Raw genomic sequence first — 20,227 nt, 5'->3', positions numbered from 1 at the left:
CCCTAAATAAAGGATAAAGGAAGTTTTGAAAACATATAGCCTGAAATTTCGGTTTTGAGTTTTAACAACAAATGTGAGACATTTAAAATATGCCTAAAAAAATTAAATTTAAACTTTCACATTACAAGCGATCTAAAAAGTTTAAAATTGCATCATTTTCATTACATAAGTACGTTTTTCGAAACGAATCAACTTCAACTACAAATTATACCTAATACCTTTTTCGTGGAAGCACTTCCCATGAAGTGCGATTATTTGTAATGTGAATGTTTAAATTCAGCGTTTTTTGGGCATATTTCAAATACCTTATATATATATATATATATATATATATATATATATATATATATATATATATATATATATATATATATATATATATATATATATTGCCAAAACTCATAACTAAAATTTTAGGCTATATGTTTTAAAGATTGGACTCTAATTTTAAAAATTACATTGTGACCGGTCACTAGAAGTAATTAATGTTATTAATCTTATGAGAATCGTAAAGAATGGTAAAAATCGCTAAACGTTTATTTATTTAACACCTTTATAGAGAATGACTTCATCTTCAATAATATACAAACACTTTATAAGAAAGCTGCATTTTTTTCCATTAAAGCACATTTTAATTTTTGTCAATAGGACAATCTAATCACAAGATTTATCATAATCGAATGTTTACCGTCGAGTTGATACAACTTTTATTTCGTGCGCGTACCAGACATTGAAACTCACCAGTCGCTTTAAGCGTTGTTACTGAGAGAACGATTTATTCTACGCAAAAAGTGCTTATAGACATTTTTGTTCAAAATTATCTCAGCTACATTTTTTATTTGAAATATTTTTATTTACGGTGTACAGATTCTTGGTAAATCTGGTAAATCGATTTTTTCCGTTTTTCCCCACCTACGAGGGAGAGTTTTAGGGAGAAGTCTTAGAATAAAAGTAGTAAAATTTTGTGCATCTCTTTTAGCATCCCAAAATTGACATTCTCAACAAAATTCAACTTGTTTGTATGATTGTTAGAGGTCAAATCTCTGACGACTGGACTAAAAGCAAAAATAAGCGAAGAAACAATCTGACAAATTTTCCGAACAGGGTAGGATTCACAGTCCGGTCTAAAAGTAATGTGTACATATTCCGTATTGTCGATAAGTGAACACATTATTCAACGTCACATCTCTTTTAAACCACTTTTTCAAAATCCTAATCGGTAAAAAATAAAGTCTAAGTCTAAGTAAACGCTTGAATCGCACGATCAGTTATAGTTGAACGGTGATTGTTGCATGCTCTTATACGTCATTCCATCATATAAATGGCTGTTTAGACTTGAATGCACTTTAAAGGCAATAAATTGTGCATACAAGATGTTTTTTATTACTTAATACTTCACTGGTTTTCATTAAAGACTATTCATGTAAGAACTGTGCAACTGATGGATTAGAAAATTTATATAGAGTTTAATGCGGGTTATCTTTACGGTACAAGCTCGGTGCAAGCAAAGGCGATGGATAGGAATCAACAAATAAAAGAGCGTGATAAATGAAAAATTAACTGAAGAAAAAACTTTCTGTCTAAAGATCTGTTCGAACAATATTCGAAATAATTACAAACACTTTATTATGTCTGACAAAATAGTTGTGGCACGATTTTTAAACTATAGTTAACAATATTAAAGTTTTAGTTTTTGTAGCCTGTTTTTTACGCTATGCGTTTGTTTTTGTTACCAATAATAATTAAACTTATATTTTCTGTTGCACTGGAAATTGTAAATCGCTCCAGGGAAACAAGTTCATTCTCAAGAAGTGGTGGAGTCCTTATTGCAGTTCACAAGAGCTTTAGCAGTAAATCTATAACAGTTAAAGAGACAATCGAACAACTTTTGTCTTGGTGACTGAAGGTGTAAATCAGTTAATTATAGGAACAGCATATTTGCCACCAAAGTCTGCATTTAAGAAATATTCCATATTTTGTAAAAACTTAGAACAAATAGCTGAAGTTTATAAATCTGCACACTACCAGCTGCCACAGCAACTGAAGTTGAAGCCCTGCAGGTTGTGTCTGGTAGGTGAGCATACCACAATTTTTTTCAGTCCAACACTATTGAGATTTGGTGTTGTTTGATGATGCTGATGTAACTGTATCCAGGACAGATGAAGCTCTTTTGAGAGCACCACCCACTCCTCGAATTTAAGATAAAGATGACCAAAAGGTGCCCCAATAATAGTGGTTTGGTTAGTGATGGTTGCTATAGGGACTTTAAGTCGGCTACCTATGTGAAAACATCTGATTTTTATCACAGTTTTTTATCACTAATAAATAATTTGACGGGATTTTGGTCATTTACAGAGGGAGAAACCTTCCTTGCCCTCTATGTTGAATCCAGTCACGGACCAGATATTGTAAATCTCTTTGCAGAATATTTTTCTACAGTATATTCCACTCAAATATGTGACATACTTACACACACTTGGTCTCAATAACATGACTAGTTTCAACATAACTGTATCAGATATTTACTTAAAATTATCGGAACTGGATGTGAATAAGGGTCCTGGTCCTTCGTATCGACGAAGATTAACTAAAGATGCAAAGATGCTTTATGGCATAATTAATTCTACAGTCTTGTATTCTCAGCTACTTGAGCTGATTGATCTGCATGTACCTCTCCGTAGAAGACGATTAAACCAAACTTTTTATGTTCCTCTTCACAGAACCAACTATGCATACAATAATTTTTTATCTGGAGCACTAAGATGGGCAAATATTCACCCAAATCTAGATTTTTTTGCACCGAAGGCCGAATTTATTTCTAGTCTTAGGCATGTGTTTATTTGAGTGGCTGTGGAATAGGTAATGCCCATTAAAAAAATTAAATAAATAAATTAATTAATTAAATAATTAATTAAAAAATTAATTAATAAGTAAATAAATAAATAAATAAATAAATAAATAAATAAATAAATAAATAAATAAATAAATAAATAAATAAATAAATAAATAAATAAATAAATAAATAAAAAAATAAATAAATAAATAAATAAATAAATAAATAAATAAATAAATAAATAAATAAATAAATAAATAAATAAATAAATAAATAAATAAATAAATAAATAAATAAATAAATAAATAAATAAATAAATAAATAAATAAATAAATAAATAAATAAATAAATAAATAAATAAATAAATTAATAAATCAATAAATAAATAAATAAATAAATAAAGAAATAAATAAATAAATAAATAAATAAATAAATAAATAAAAACATGGTCTTGGCTTTACGAATCATGCGTTTATCGTAGGCTTATATTTGAATTCAATATTTTGCCAGTTTTGTTCAGTTCTATAGTTTTCTACGGTAAGATCAAAGGAAAGAGGAGTTTGGAAAAAAAGTGACGGTTGCGTGATATAAGAAAAGATTGAATTATATTATTAATTATATTAATTATTAACCGTTGAGTTCTTGCTACATATTTTAGTTAAATTAATAATCTTACGTGGTGCTTATATACTAACCATGGCCATCCACCCACTATCTCTTACGATGCTTTCATAAGCTTGTCAAAATCTGTAAACAGCAAGTGCACATCTTTATTAAATTCCTAATTTTTTCCTGCATTTTTCTAATATTTAAAATATGATCTAATTAACCATCGTGATAACCCTGTACCTAATTCTTGCATATTGCTGTGTCATGTTTTTATAAAAGGGCAAAATTATGCCTCCGTTTCATTCCTTCGACAGTTTTTCCGATTCCCATGTCTTTAACACCAAGGTTGTATCGCCTCATTCAGAGTCCTCCACCATATTTTATAATGTCTGCAACTATGTTGTACCTTTTACGTTTTTGTTGTTTTTAGTTGATGCAGTGTATTTTTAACTTTGATTAATGATGGCGATTTTGTACTTCTGTTGTCCCCTACTTCTTATATTGGATAGATGTTTAAAATACGCTTTCTTTAAGTTCTTGATCTACCTGTAGAAAATGCGGCTATTAATCAAAGTTGCATTTATTTCATATCTGTTATTATTTTATTGCAAGCTTCTCCCTTTCCTTTGTAAGAGTTTCCTTGCCTTTGCTCTGTGTATGTCAAGTTGTTGTCTGTGTGTATTCCTTGGGCATTGTAACATCTTTAGTCTACTTTCATTTTAGTACCTTGCGCTAGTTGGCATTCATTATCATATCAATATTTTTTGGGCTTTTTTTCGGCCAAAACTCTGTTTTTGCAGCCTTTTGGTCTTTTAGTTTTCGACAATTTTTATTTTAGCATTTTTCAAGCCCTATGGCAAGTCTGTGACATATTGTTTCCTAATTTTGCTGGTATTTTTGCCTGGTATTTCTATTTGTGCGTTTAATTTTTATCCAATATCGTTGTAGTCCAGATTTAGTAACTTTATCCTAACCCTTAATTAGACTTTAACGGGCAAGTGCTTTGACTCTGCATCTGTCCCTGTTTGGCTTCTTGAGGCTAATATATTAGTTGAATATCTTGCCTTTGCTAGTACAAGATTGCTTGTTTTTTCCCTATCGTTCGATAACCATGTTTCCTTATCAATGTTCTTGTAGGTGGAATAGTTGAAGTATTCTTGTGGGAGAACATTCTCGACACTACTCTAAACATATTGCCGAGGCCAGATTTTATTAATAATAATAATTAATAAATTAGTATTACAATAAATTTAATAGTAATGGTGGTGCTGGTGGTAATATATATTTCCAGATCGTCATTTCTATTGATTATTATAATATTATCGTGATTACTGAAGTTAGTTAGAAATTCATAGGACTCTCAAATATTTGATAATGTTCAAAATTATATAAATCATTACTAGATCTCAATTAAAGACTGTTTTATTTGTTTCAGGACCCTATCGGACAACAAATTGGAACGAATTGTAGACAACACGTTTGAAAATAACACCTTTTTAAAAAGACTGTAAGTACAAAACTCTTTTTTTATTTGAACAAAACCACTTCTATATTAACTAGTGAGAGTTATTAGTAGAGAGAACAATACTGTTTATGAGGCTATATTGTATTAAAGGACGCACATTTTTCATTTGACAGGTCAGTTTATATAAGCTGCTGCCTAGCCCGAATAAGTTTCTTATGCATCAGATAAAATATGTTCAGACTTTGGATATGCAGATAGTGTTTCGTAACATGACTCATGAATTTGTATTGGGTTTTGGTAGACCATTTTACAGATTTAAGGAAGAAGATCTGTTGGCAAAATTCAGAATTCTTGGTTAAGGAATCGACGTGATTGGTATCAATGCAGATCGATTAATTTACTTAGAGCAGCAAGTTTAAAAATAAAAATAGCCATTATGATTGCCAAACGATCTTCATAGATGATACTCTAAGAAGAGGACCCATTGGAAAAGTTGACCAAGTAGGAAAGTTTTAGAGTAGTTGTATGGTAAGACTAAACTGGGTCATATCGCATTCACTGTATTTTACTCTTTCATGAAATAGTGTAGCAGTTTATATTTGTTTACCACGTTGGGTGTTACTTTATGCTAAATTTTATACAAAACAAACACACTGTCCCACAACAATCTTCAAATGATCTGGATTGACCCATGGAGATGGACACAAAATGGACAAATCTTAGGGAGATCAACCACCGAATTGGGCTTCAGGTTATCATAGGTGATAACAAAATTTATTTTTTAAAACTCTCCTTCTTTTTATTTAGACATGACTCTGTCTGTTTTTCAATGTGCTTCCAGTAAGTTGTCGTTCCATCGTTTTCGTGGTCTTACTACTGATCGTCTTCTTATTGGGACACAGTCGTTTGTCGTCTTTAATACCCTATTTGTTGTCATTAGGCATATATGATCGTTTCATTCTACTCTTCTATTTCTTACCCAATTCTTAATGTTCTATACCTTGTATCTACATCGTATATCTGTACTTCTAGCTCTGTCCCATAGTGTCTTCCCATAAATTTTTTTAAGTGTTTTCATCTTTGCTGTTTCTAACATTCTCTTGTCCTTTCTTGTTTCTGCAGCTTATGTCATTATTTCTTTAAAACTCCATGTGAACTTCTTAACACCTTGGAAATGCTGTTTTTCAAAATCCTGCGCATAGACTACAGCATCCAATAAAATGGTAAACAACGAATTTCGTCAGCAACAGCATGTCTTGTTTTAAAGATTTTGGACGTACTCCACGTAGCGTTGGAATATCTGGAGCTGCCAGTAGGGCCTACCAAATTAGCCTGTAAAATTGTAATAAACAAATTGCCTCAATATTGCGATAAAGAATGCACATGTTGAATATTGCTCCATTCAAGCAAAATCTTAATATCGCCCAATACGAATCCTATATAAAACTCTTTAGGTCGAATTCGAATCCTATATAAACCTCTTAGATTTTCGAATAAGTCTACACCACCCATTCCCTTGTTATACATTTGCACAACGTAAGGTTGAGGAACTTCTATAATTTTTCTTTGTTTTCTACATTCTGTTACAATTTCCTATAGTAAATATTTTTGAAGTTGAAATATTTACTATAGTCTTCTTCATCACTTCCGGCAACGTCTCTGTCAAAATCATTTCCGTTATTGGATAATGCAACGTGAGTTGAACATCGTTACACTCGTCAATTTCCTGAGCCAAAGTATCGTCATCTTCTAAACTCTCATATATTTTTAACAATTGCTTTGCATCTTTGGGATTAGTAATATTATGCATGTTTGTCATTTTTTCTAAAACGTAAACAATATTGATTAGTTACGACGATTACATCACTATTTGATATTTAGAAGCCTTACTAGTTGAACACTACAAAAGATTTTTCAAAATAAGTCGAAAAGTCCTACAAACTCTCCTAAAATGCAACTGGTGAACTACATAATAATATAACCTACGAAAACTTAACGCAAAACTAATCACCCTTTACCGCCAAGCGGTTATAAATTTCTAATGTTATGTTAAACAGTTATCTGTTAACATCTACTTTGTATCCTATATTGGGAAAACAACTAATGTTTAGTGTTTTTTCTGACTACTAGATGGCGAAATATGTAGCAGTGTCTCACGTTTTACATAAAATAGGGTGGGCAACAATATTGAATCATAAATTGCGTTAGGCTTTCACGGCCATCGTCTAACTTATTAAACTGTTTATTCGGGCTGTTGGGCCGTTGTCTTCTGTTGACTCTCATATATTTTTAACAATTGCTTTGCATCTTTGGGATTAGTAATATTATGCATGTTTGTCATTTTTTCTAAAACGTAAACAATATTGATTAGTTACGACGATTACATCACTATTTGATATTTAGAAGCCTTACTAGTTGAACACTACAAAAGATTTTTCAAAATAAGTCGAAAAGTCCTACAAACTCTCCTAAAATGCAACTGGTGAACTACATAATAATATAACCTACGAAAACTTAACGCAAAACTAATCACCCTTTACCGCCAAGCGGTTATAAATTTCTAATGTTATGTTAAACAGTTGTCTGTTAACATCTACTTTGTATCCTATATTGGGAAAACAACTAATGTTTAGTGTTTTTTCTGACTACTAGATGGCGAAATATGTAGCAGTGTCTCACGTTTTACATAAAATAGGGTGGGCAACAATATTGAATCATAAATTGCGTTAGGCTTTCACGGCCATCGTCTAACTTATTAAACTGTTTATTCGGGCTGTTGGGCCGTTGTCTTCTGTTGAGATTTGTTCTCGACGTTTCGCCAACACTAGGGGTTGGCATCTTCTGGAGATGTTGATGCTTCGCTTGTAAGCAGAAACTGACGACGCGTTGTACTACGGAGGCAATATTTATAATTCCCACTCGCCTCCCCTCCACTGGTTTCGGCTTGAGGGGGCGTGTCGTTGTTTATAGTAGCTTTTCTATCTCCGTGTTTGGCGGGAAGGGCGTTTGTGGATTTTAATACTGGTATCCATGTTTTGTTGATTTTTAGTCCTTCTTCTATCCTATTGAAATTGTTTGGGTGCTTGTATATTTCCACCGCTTCCCGATATAACCGTGGGTAGTACTGTGAAGTTTTGTCCAGCATCTGTGTTTCTTCAAATAGTATTCGATGTTCTCCGCTTCCCAAAGCGTGTTCGGCAACGGCAGATTTGTCGATATGTCCTAAACGACAATGGCTTTTATGTTCATTTATCCTGGTGTTGGTGTGTCTTTTTGTGGTTCCCACATATACCATTCCACATGTGCATGGTATTCGGTATACTCCGGCCGTTGCTAATGGGTCGCGTTTGTCTTTTACCGATCTTAAACAATCCTTGATCTTCTTTGTAGGTCTGAAGATGGTCTTTATGTTGGCTTTCTTGAGTATTCGCCCAATTCTGTCCGTTACCCCCGATATATAGGGCAAGAACGCTTTCCCTTTACATTCTGTTTCTTCGTCCCTTCTTCTAGATACGTTGTTCATCGCCTTGTGTATTTCTCTTCTGGTGTACCCATTAGAGGTGAGCGCTTTTTCAATATAAAGAAGTTCACTTTGGAGATGTTGTGGTTCACAAATTCTCTTCGCCCTCTCTGCCAAAGTTTTGATGATACCTTGTTTTTGGCTAGGATGATGATTTGAGTTCCTGTTTAGGTATCTGTCTGTGTGTGTAGGTTTTCGATACACTTTATGTCCTAAGTGACCTTCCTTTCGATTTACTAATACATCCAGGAACGCTAGTTGTTGAGCTTTTTCTGTTTCCATCGTAAATTGAATATTTGGATGTAGTGTATTTATATAAGCCAGGAAATCGTTTAGTTTTTCTGCTCCGTGACCCCAAATCACAAAGGTGTCATCAACGTATCTGAACCATACCCTAGGCTTGTATGCTGAGTCCATTATCTTCTTCTCTAAATGCTCCATGAAAAGGTTGGCTACGACCGGGCTTAGTGGGCTTCCCATTGCTACTCCATCCATCTGTTCATAAATTTGGTCTTCCCATGAAAAGTATGTGGTAGTTAGGCAAATACGGTATAATTCCACCATATCCTTGGAAACTAGTCCCTCAATTAAATTCAGAACGTCTTCTAGGGGGACTCTTGTAAATAGGGAAACCACATCAAAACTAACAAGAATGTCAGATTCCTGCAAAGTTATTCCTTTGATCTTCTCAATAAAATGGGCGGAGTCTTTTACAAAGGCATCGTTTTTTCCTATATGTGGTTGTAAAATATCGGCCAGATGTTTTGCAAGGCTGTAAGACGGAGATCCTATGGAGCTCACAATAGGGCGGAGAGGTACATCGTCTTTGTGTATTTTCGGCAAGCCATACAAGCGTGGTGGGACTGCTTCGCTGTTGCATATTCTTGGCTTTATCTCCTCTGGTATGGACGAAGATTTAATAAGTCTGTTGATTTTCCGTAGGGTGACTGCTGTGGGATCTTTTTTAAGTTTCTTATAAACCGCAGGATCTAGAAGATTTTGTATTTTCGTTTTGTAGTCGGCTGTCTTCATTACGATCGTGGCGTTTCCCTTGTCTGCTGGTAAAATTACAACATCTTTGTCTGCGTTTAACGATTTTATGGCACGTATTTCTTGGTGGCTCAAATTATTTTTCGGTGTCTTAGCTTTATGCAAAATTCTTGCTGATTCTGTCCTTATTTCTTCAGCTGCTTCGATTGGTAAGTTGCGGATCGCAGACTCTATATTAGCGATGATGTCTTCTTTGGGTATAACTTTAGGCACAATCGCAAAATTTCCCCCTTTGGCTAACAATGATGTTTCAGCTGAAGTTAAAACTTTATCTGAAAGATTGACCACTGTTCTTTCTGTGTTTTGTTTTGATTCTACCTCCTTATGTTTGGTTAAGCGTTCGTATTTGTTTTTCTGGCGTTCAGTGTTCCTTTCTAGTTCATTTTCCATTTTTCTGTAACAAATGGATTCAATTTTATTCCAATCTTCATATTTCAACCTGCTGCTCAAAACGTAAAACAAATCTAGAAACTCCTTGTCAACCTTCGCCAAATTTCGTCTGGTGTCATGTATTCGTTCTCGTAATAGTGCTTTTTCCATGCGTGTATATATTCTATTGGCTTGACTTGTTCTGATGGATCGATTCGTTCGTAAGAAGTTCGGTAGTACCCCGTTGTCCCGACATCGTGATAGAAAAGCTAACGACGCAAGAAGTTGAGCTTTCTTCTTCCGTAGACAATTTATCAGTCGCCTCTACGGGGAGGAGGTAACTACATACTACAGAAGACTAGATTGTCTACGGAAGAAGAAAGCTCAACTTCTTGCGTCGTTAGCTTTTCTATCACGATGTCGGGACAACGGGGTACTACCGAACTTCTTACGAACGAATCGATCCATCAGAACAAGTCAAGCCAATAGAATATATACACGCATGGAAAAAGCACTATTACGAGAACGAATACATGACACCAGACGAAATTTGGCGAAGGTTGACAAGGAGCTTCTAGATTTGTTTTACGTTTTGAGCAGCAGGTTGAAATATGAAGATTGGAATAAAATTGAATCCATTTGTTACAGAAAAATGGAAAATGAACTAGAAAGGAACACTGAACGCCAGAAAAACAAATACGAACGCTTAACCAAACATAAGGAGGTAGAATCAAAACAAAACACAGAAAGAACAGTGGTCAATCTTTCAGATAAAGTTTTAACTTCAGCTGAAACATCATTGTTAGCCAAAGGGGGAAATTTTGCGATTGTGCCTAAAGTTATACCCAAAGAAGACATCATCGCTAATATAGAGTCTGCGATCCGCAACTTACCAATCGAAGCAGCTGAAGAAATAAGGACAGAATCAGCAAGAATTTTGCATAAAGCTAAGACACCGAAAAATAATTTGAGCCACCAAGAAATACGTGCCATAAAATCGTTAAACGCAGACAAAGATGTTGTAATTTTACCAGCAGACAAGGGAAACGCCACGATCGTAATGAAGACAGCCGACTACAAAACGAAAATACAAAATCTTCTAGATCCTGCGGTTTATAAGAAACTTAAAAAAGATCCCACAGCAGTCACCCTACGGAAAATCAACAGACTTATTAAATCTTCGTCCATACCAGAGGAGATAAAGCCAAGAATATGCAACAGCGAAGCAGTCCCACCACGCTTGTATGGCTTGCCGAAAATACACAAAGACGATGTACCTCTCCGCCCTATTGTGAGCTCCATAGGATCTCCGTCTTACAGCCTTGCAAAACATCTGGCCGATATTTTACAACCACATATAGGAAAAAACGATGCCTTTGTAAAAGACTCCGCCCATTTTATTGAGAAGATCAAAGGAATAACTTTGCAGGAATCTGACATTCTTGTTAGTTTTGATGTGGTTTCCCTATTTACAAGAGTCCCCCTAGAAGACGTTCTGAATTTAATTGAGGGACTAGTTTCCAAGGATATGGTGGAATTATACCGTATTTGCCTAACTACCACATACTTTTCATGGGAAGACCAAATTTATGAACAGATGGATGGAGTAGCAATGGGAAGCCCACTAAGCCCGGTCGTAGCCAACCTTTTCATGGAGCATTTAGAGAAGAAGATAATGGACTCAGCATACAAGCCTAGGGTATGGTTCAGATACGTTGATGACACCTTTGTGATTTGGGGTCACGGAGCAGAAAAACTAAACGATTTCCTGGCTTATATAAATACACTACATCCAAATATTCAATTTACGATGGAAACAGAAAAAGCTCAACAACTAGCGTTCCTGGATGTATTAGTAAATCGAAAGGAAGGTCACTTAGGACATAAAGTGTATCGAAAACCTACACACACAGACAGATACCTAAACAGGAACTCAAATCATCATCCTAGCCAAAAACAAGGTATCATCAAAACTTTGGCAGAGAGGGCGAAGAGAATTTGTGAACCACAACATCTCCAAAGTGAACTTCTTTATATTGAAAAAGCGCTCACCTCTAATGGGTACACCAGAAGAGAAATACACAAGGCGATGAACAACGTATCTAGAAGAAGGGACGAAGAAACAGAATGTAAAGGGAAAGCGTTCTTGCCCTATATATCGGGGGTAACGGACAGAATTGGGCGAATACTCAAGAAAGCCAACATAAAGACCATCTTCAGACCTACAAAGAAGATCAAGGATTGTTTAAGATCGGTAAAAGACAAACGCGACCCATTAGCAACGGCCGGAGTATACCGAATACCATGCACATGTGGAATGGTATATGTGGGAACCACAAAAAGACACACCAACACCAGGATAAATGAACATAAAAGCCATTGTCGTTTAGGACATATCGACAAATCTGCCGTTGCCGAACACGCTTTGGGAAGCGGAGAACATCGAATACTATTTGAAGAAACACAGATGCTGGACAAAACTTCACAGTACTACCCACGGTTATATCGGGAAGCGGTGGAAATATACAAGCACCCAAACAATTTCAATAGGATAGAAGAAGGACTAAAAATCAACAAAACATGGATACCAGTATTAAAATCCACAAACGCCCTTCCCGCCAAACACGGAGATAGAAAAGCTACTATAAACAACGACACGCCCCCTCAAGCCGAAACCAGTGGAGGGGAGGCGAGTGGGAATTATAAATATTGCCTCCGTAGTACAACGCGTCGTCAGTTTCTGCTTACAAGCGAAGCATCAACATCTCCAGAAGATGCCAACCCCTAGTGTTGGCGAAACGTCGAGAACAAATCTCAACAGAAGACAACGGCCCAACAGCCCGAATAAACAGTTTAATAAGTTAGACGATGGCCGTGAAAGCCTAACGCAATTTATCAGTCGCCTCTACGGGGAGGAGGTAACTACATACTACAGAAGACTAGATTGTCTACGGAAGAAGAAAGCTCAACTTCTTGCGTCGTTAGCTTTTCTATCACGATGTCGGGACAACGGGGTACTACCGAACTTCTTACGAACGAATCGATCCATCAGAACAAGTCAAGCCAATAGAATATATACACGCATGGAAAAAGCACTATTACGAGAACGAATACATGACACCAGACGAAATTTGGCGAAGGTTGACAAGGAGCTTCTAGATTTGTTTTACGTTTTGAGCAGCAGGTTGAAATATGAAGATTGGAATAAAATTGAATCCATTTGTTACAGAAAAATGGAAAATGAACTAGAAAGGAACACTGAACGCCAGAAAAACAAATACGAACGCTTAACCAAACATAAGGAGGTAGAATCAAAACAAAACACAGAAAGAACAGTGGTCAATCTTTCAGATAAAGTTTTAACTTCAGCTGAAACATCATTGTTAGCCAAAGGGGGAAATTTTGCGATTGTGCCTAAAGTTATACCCAAAGAAGACATCATCGCTAATATAGAGTCTGCGATCCGCAACTTACCAATCGAAGCAGCTGAAGAAATAAGGACAGAATCAGCAAGAATTTTGCATAAAGCTAAGACACCGAAAAATAATTTGAGCCACCAAGAAATACGTGCCATAAAATCGTTAAACGCAGACAAAGATGTTGTAATTTTACCAGCAGACAAGGGAAACGCCACGATCGTAATGAAGACAGCCGACTACAAAACGAAAATACAAAATCTTCTAGATCCTGCGGTTTATAAGAAACTTAAAAAAGATCCCACAGCAGTCACCCTACGGAAAATCAACAGACTTATTAAATCTTCGTCCATACCAGAGGAGATAAAGCCAAGAATATGCAACAGCGAAGCAGTCCCACCACGCTTGTATGGCTTGCCGAAAATACACAAAGACGATGTACCTCTCCGCCCTATTGTGAGCTCCATAGGATCTCCGTCTTACAGCCTTGCAAAACATCTGGCCGATATTTTACAACCACATATAGGAAAAAACGATGCCTTTGTAAAAGACTCCGCCCATTTTATTGAGAAGATCAAAGGAATAACTTTGCAGGAATCTGACATTCTTGTTAGTTTTGATGTGGTTTCCCTATTTACAAGAGTCCCCCTAGAAGACGTTCTGAATTTAATTGAGGGACTAGTTTCCAAGGATATGGTGGAATTATACCGTATTTGCCTAACTACCACATACTTTTCATGGGAAGACCAAATTTATGAACAGATGGATGGAGTAGCAATGGGAAGCCCACTAAGCCCGGTCGTAGCCAACCTTTTCATGGAGCATTTAGAGAAGAAGATAATGGACTCAGCATACAAGCCTAGGGTATGGTTCAGATACGTTGATGACACCTTTGTGATTTGGGGTCACGGAGCAGAAAAACTAAACGATTTCCTGGCTTATATAAATACACTACATCCAAATATTCAATTTACGATGGAAACAGAAAAAGCTCAACAACTAGCGTTCCTGGATGTATTAGTAAATCGAAAGGAAGGTCACTTAGGACATAAAGTGTATCGAAAACCTACACACACAGACAGATACCTAAACAGGAACTCAAATCATCATCCTAGCCAAAAACAAGGTATCATCAAAACTTTGGCAGAGAGGGCGAAGAGAATTTGTGAACCACAACATCTCCAAAGTGAACTTCTTTATATTGAAAAAGCGCTCACCTCTAATGGGTACACCAGAAGAGAAATACACAAGGCGATGAACAACGTATCTAGAAGAAGGGACGAAGAAACAGAATGTAAAGGGAAAGCGTTCTTGCCCTATATATCGGGGGTAACGGACAGAATTGGGCGAATACTCAAGAAAGCCAACATAAAGACCATCTTCAGACCTACAAAGAAGATCAAGGATTGTTTAAGATCGGTAAAAGACAAACGCGACCCATTAGCAACGGCCGGAGTATACCGAATACCATGCACATGTGGAATGGTATATGTGGGAACCACAAAAAGACACACCAACACCAGGATAAATGAACATAAAAGCCATTGTCGTTTAGGACATATCGACAAATCTGCCGTTGCCGAACACGCTTTGGGAAGCGGAGAACATCGAATACTATTTGAAGAAACACAGATGCTGGACAAAACTTCACAGTACTACCCACGGTTATATCGGGAAGCGGTGGAAATATACAAGCACCCAAACAATTTCAATAGGATAGAAGAAGGACTAAAAATCAACAAAACATGGATACCAGTATTAAAATCCACAAACGCCCTTCCCGCCAAACACGGAGATAGAAAAGCTACTATAAACAACGACACGCCCCCTCAAGCCGAAACCAGTGGAGGGGAGGCGAGTGGGAATTATAAATATTGCCTCCGTAGTACAACGCGTCGTCAGTTTCTGCTTACAAGCGAAGCATCAACATCTCCAGAAGATGCCAACCCCTAGTGTTGGCGAAACGTCGAGAACAAATCTCAACAGAAGACAACGGCCCAACAGCCCGAATAAACAGTTTAATAAGTTAGACGATGGCCGTGAAAGCCTAACGCAATTTATCAGTCGCCTCTACGGGGAGGAGGTAACTACATACTACAGAAGACTAGATTGTCTACGGAAGAAGAAAGCTCAACTTCTTGCGTCGTTAGCTTTTCTATCACGATGTCGGGACAACGGGGTACTACCGAACTTCTTACGAACGAATCGATCCATCAGAACAAGTCAAGCCAATAGAATATATACACGCATGGAAAAAGCACTATTACGAGAACGAATACATGACACCAGACGAAATTTGGCGAAGGTTGACAAGGAGCTTCTAGATTTGTTTTACGTTTTGAGCAGCAGGTTGAAATATGAAGATTGGAATAAAATTGAATCCATTTGTTACAGAAAAATGGAAAATGAACTAGAAAGGAACACTGAACGCCAGAAAAACAAATACGAACGCTTAACCAAACATAAGGAGGTAGAATCAAAACAAAACACAGAAAGAACAGTGGTCAACCTTTCAGATAAAGTTTTAACTTCAGCTGAAACATCATTGTTAGCCAAAGGGGGAAATTTTGCGATTGTGCCTAAAGTTATACCCAAAGAAGACATCATCGCTAATATAGAGTCTGCGATCCGCAACTTACCAATCGAAGCAGCTGAAGAAATAAGGACAGAATCAGCAAGAATTTTGCATAAAGCTAAGACACCGAAAAATAATTTGAGCCACCAAGAAATACGTGCCATAAAATCGTTAAACGCAGACAAAGATGTTGTAATTTTACCAGCAGACAAGGGAAACGCCACGATCGTAATGAAGACAGCCGACTACAAAACGAAAATACAAAATCTTCTAGATCCTGCGGTTTATAAGAAACTTAAAAAAGATCCCACAGCAGTCACCCTACGGAAAATCAACAGACTTATTAAATCTTCGTCCATACCAGAGGAGATAAAGCCAAGAATATGCAACAGCGAAGCAGTCCCACCACGCTTGTATGGCTTGCCGAAAATACACAAAGACGATGTACCTCTCCGCCCTATTGTGAGCTCCATAGGATCTCCGTCTTACAGCCTTGCAAAACATCTGGCCGATATTTTACAACCACATATAGGAAAAAACGATGCCTTTGTAAAAGACTCCGCCCATTTTATTGAGAAGATCAAAGGAATAACTTTGCAGGAATCTGACATTCTTGTTAGTTTTGATGTGGTTTCCCTATTTACAAGAGTCCCCCTAGAAGACGTTCTGAATTTAATTGAGGGACTAGTTTCCAAGGATATGGTGGAATTATACCGTATTTGCCTAACTACCACATACTTTTCATGGGAAGACCAAATTTATGAACAGATGGATGGAGTAGCAATGGGAAGCCCACTAAGCCCGGTCGTAGCCAACCTTTTCATGGAGCATTTAGAGAAGAAGATAATGGACTCAGCATACAAGCCTAGGGTATGGTTCAGATACGTTGATGACACCTTTGTGATTTGGGGTCACGGAGCAGAAAAACTAAACGATTTCCTGGCTTATATAAATACACTACATCCAAATATTCAATTTACGATGGAAACAGAAAAAGCTCAACAACTAGCGTTCCTGGATGTATTAGTAAATCGAAAGGAAGGTCACTTAGGACATAAAGTGTATCGAAAACCTACACACACAGACAGATACCTAAACAGGAACTCAAATCATCATCCTAGCCAAAAACAAGGTATCATCAAAACTTTGGCAGAGAGGGCGAAGAGAATTTGTGAACCACAACATCTCCAAAGTGAACTTCTTTATATTGAAAAAGCGCTCACCTCTAATGGGTACACCAGAAGAGAAATACACAAGGCGATGAACAACGTATCTAGAAGAAGGGACGAAGAAACAGAATGTAAAGGGAAAGCGTTCTTGCCCTATATATCGGGGGTAACGGACAGAATTGGGCGAATACTCAAGAAAGCCAACATAAAGACCATCTTCAGACCTACAAAGAAGATCAAGGATTGTTTAAGATCGGTAAAAGACAAACGCGACCCATTAGCAACGGCCGGAGTATACCGAATACCATGCACATGTGGAATGGTATATGTGGGAACCACAAAAAGACACACCAACACCAGGATAAATGAACATAAAAGCCATTGTCGTTTAGGACATATCGACAAATCTGCCGTTGCCGAACACGCTTTGGGAAGCGGAGAACATCGAATACTATTTGAAGAAACACAGATGCTGGACAAAACTTCACAGTACTACCCACGGTTATATTGGGAAGCGGTGGAAATATACAAGCACCCAAACGATTTCAATAGGATAGAAGAAGGACTAAAAATCAACAAAACATGGATACCAGTATTAAAATCCACAAACGCCCTTCCCGCCAAACACGGAGATAGAAAAGCTACTATAAACAACGACACGCCCCCTCAAGCCGAAACCAGTGGAGGGGAGGCGAGTGGGAATTATAAATATTGCCTCCGTAGTACAACGCGTCGTCAGTTTCTGCTTACAAGCGAAGCATCAACATCTCCAGAAGATGCCAACCCCTAGTGTTGGCGAAACGTCGAGAACAAATCTCAACAGAAGACAACGGCCCAACAGCCCGAATAAACAGTTTAATAAATATTGAATCAGCTGTTTACATTTTTATGACACTAAATAAATAAATGATATTTATTTATATTTTATTATTAATTAAATTTTTACATCTGAATTTGACAGGTCTGTCAGACATAAACAACGGATGCTTTGTTAATACGTTAACAAGTGGCGTTAGGAGCGAACATAATAATTTATTAAATAAACCAGAGAGCCGAAAAAATAAGTCCTTAATCTCAGACTCAAACATTAAAAAAAATCAGAATATATACATCAGACCATAATTGAAAATGTTGATCAACTAAAAGAAAACATCACTAATGCGCACTAGTGCACATGGTTTATAAGTATCGCCCCAACTGGTGCGCTGGAAACGCGAAAACAGCGAGTTCTCCACGGGGAACAGTATGATGAAGGCGATTAAATTTGTCACCGTATAACATTCATAACGACTTCTCTCATATTCAAACTATTTAGTTAGTCTAATGAATGATATTACTCGTTGTATATAAATGGAAAGCAAAAAAACGATCAAGAAAATCAATCAATTAAAGGCAAAATAAAGACTTTCCATTACTTTGAATCGACGGGCTAGTCTGTATTGTTTTAATTAATGTGATTTAACTGCCAATGTCGGGATTTATCGACAGAACAGATGATAATAAACTATCTGAAATGGTATGCCAAGAATTGTAATGAATATACATGTGTATCTGGTATCATATTCGTGATATCATTATGTCAGTTTATAACAGAAGTACCGACATAACGTTACGAAATCTGTTGTTATTACCATAGGTACTGATGGATTACAACACAGATGAAAGACGTGATCTATTGCTTGATGTTTATACAGTATGATGTACGAAAATCCTATGATTTTAGATTTCCTAACCGTAGTTGTCTTATTGGTATATCTGTGTGATGCAAATTGTTTGATATATTGGTAATTGGTAAATCTTTAAAACCTAAATAAATCACGTTTTTACATGCTTTTCGACATTGGCATACATTACTGTCTGGTAGACGTCAATAAATGTCATTAAAATAAATATTATGTTTATAATTAGATAAAATATAATGTTTGTGTTTTGAAAACGATATCTGAAAAAGAAATTAAACGTCAATAATTTTATTTTAAACTTAAATTGTGGCTTATTCCCAAGAAAAATAGTAATTACTATTAGAAAAACTGCAATCAAACCTGCGATTTATACGGGGTGTTTCAAAAAAAGGGTAGGTTTTCCCTACCCCGTCTCCAGGGTAGGTAAAAAACTGAAAAATAATTGGGGATTGCTTAGTAAAAAATTTTTGTAACGCCATCCGTTTTCAAGATACAGGGCGTTGAAGAAAAAAAAATTTTACGCATTTTTTACGATTTTGCCGAAACTACTGGCAACATTGTAATGAAATTTTAAACGAATATGTTTTGGAAGCTGATACATCCCATTAATTTGTTTTTATATCTGATTCTCATAGAGGGCGCTAGTTACACGGATCGTACTAAGTATTAGTCAATATAACTTTTTTAAGAGTATAATTATTAATCAAAATTTCAAGTAAACTTAAACATCATTCAATTTTAGACGAAAAAGGTACTTTTGGTAAAACTCAATACTGTGTACCATTTTCGGAATATTTTGATTTGAAGATTATGAAGTAATAATTGATGCTGGTAGTAATGATAAAGTTCTAATGGGTATACCTCTATTTTCTCCAAGTGTGCCATGGAAATCTGACATTTATTGATTGTTATGACGATAAATCAACAATAATTAGAGTTTTGAAACTTTGTTATTTGTAAAATCAAATCAAAATGTACTCAAATGTTGAATACACTGACATGTTATTAACCTTAGACGAATGTTTAGGATGTTCTAGTGCAGCTGTATACCTCACGACGAACTTTTATACCTCAATTTTAGGGGCTTGGACGAAAATGTATACCTTCTTTTATGACACTCATTATTTTGGACGAAACTGTAATCGCCGGATGTTTGGTGTTTATAAACTCCTACGGTAATTGTCTTTTGGTTTTTCTCACTGTACCAACATATGTCAGATTGTGATCATGACGAAGTTTTGTAATAAGCTCAAAGCTGGTAATCCAATTATACACGTAAGGTTTATTTTAGTGCCCGATATTGAACCAATTAATCTCTTGACAATACTAACTGGATAATTTTTGAAATGAAAGGGTACCTCTGGTTGTAAACAACATATGGTTTTAGATTTAATGTATATCTAGTCTTTGCATTATTTTGCATCATCAAATATGGATTTTTAATCCATATTTGTTCAGTTTGAACAAATATGAATATGAAGGAATATACTGTTTAAAACCGCATCTTCCCCGAAATGTGCATTATTTAAACAGTAAACA

The 20,227-nt window shown here is 36.1% G+C and overlaps 1 protein-coding gene across 2 annotated transcripts in view; it reads left to right on the top strand.

Moving 5' to 3' along the window:
* Nucleotides 1-20,227, top strand: part of rk (G-protein coupled receptor rickets) — an 896,029-nt gene that overhangs the window by 457,637 nt on the left and 418,165 nt on the right. For both annotated transcript variants that reach the window (XM_072536684.1, XM_072536673.1), the window contains exon 3: nt 4,878-4,949. In XM_072536684.1, the coding sequence (XP_072392785.1) occupies nt 4,878-4,949 (72 nt within the window). The remainder of the gene's footprint in view (nt 1-4,877; nt 4,950-20,227) is intronic.

The sequence above is a fragment of the Diabrotica undecimpunctata genome, chromosome 1, assembly GCF_040954645.1.
Source record: "Diabrotica undecimpunctata isolate CICGRU chromosome 1, icDiaUnde3, whole genome shotgun sequence".
NCBI lineage: Eukaryota > Metazoa > Arthropoda > Insecta > Coleoptera > Chrysomelidae > Diabrotica > Diabrotica undecimpunctata.
Note: the sequence above shows the minus strand (reverse complement) of the source record. Positions and strands in the feature narration are given on the sequence as shown.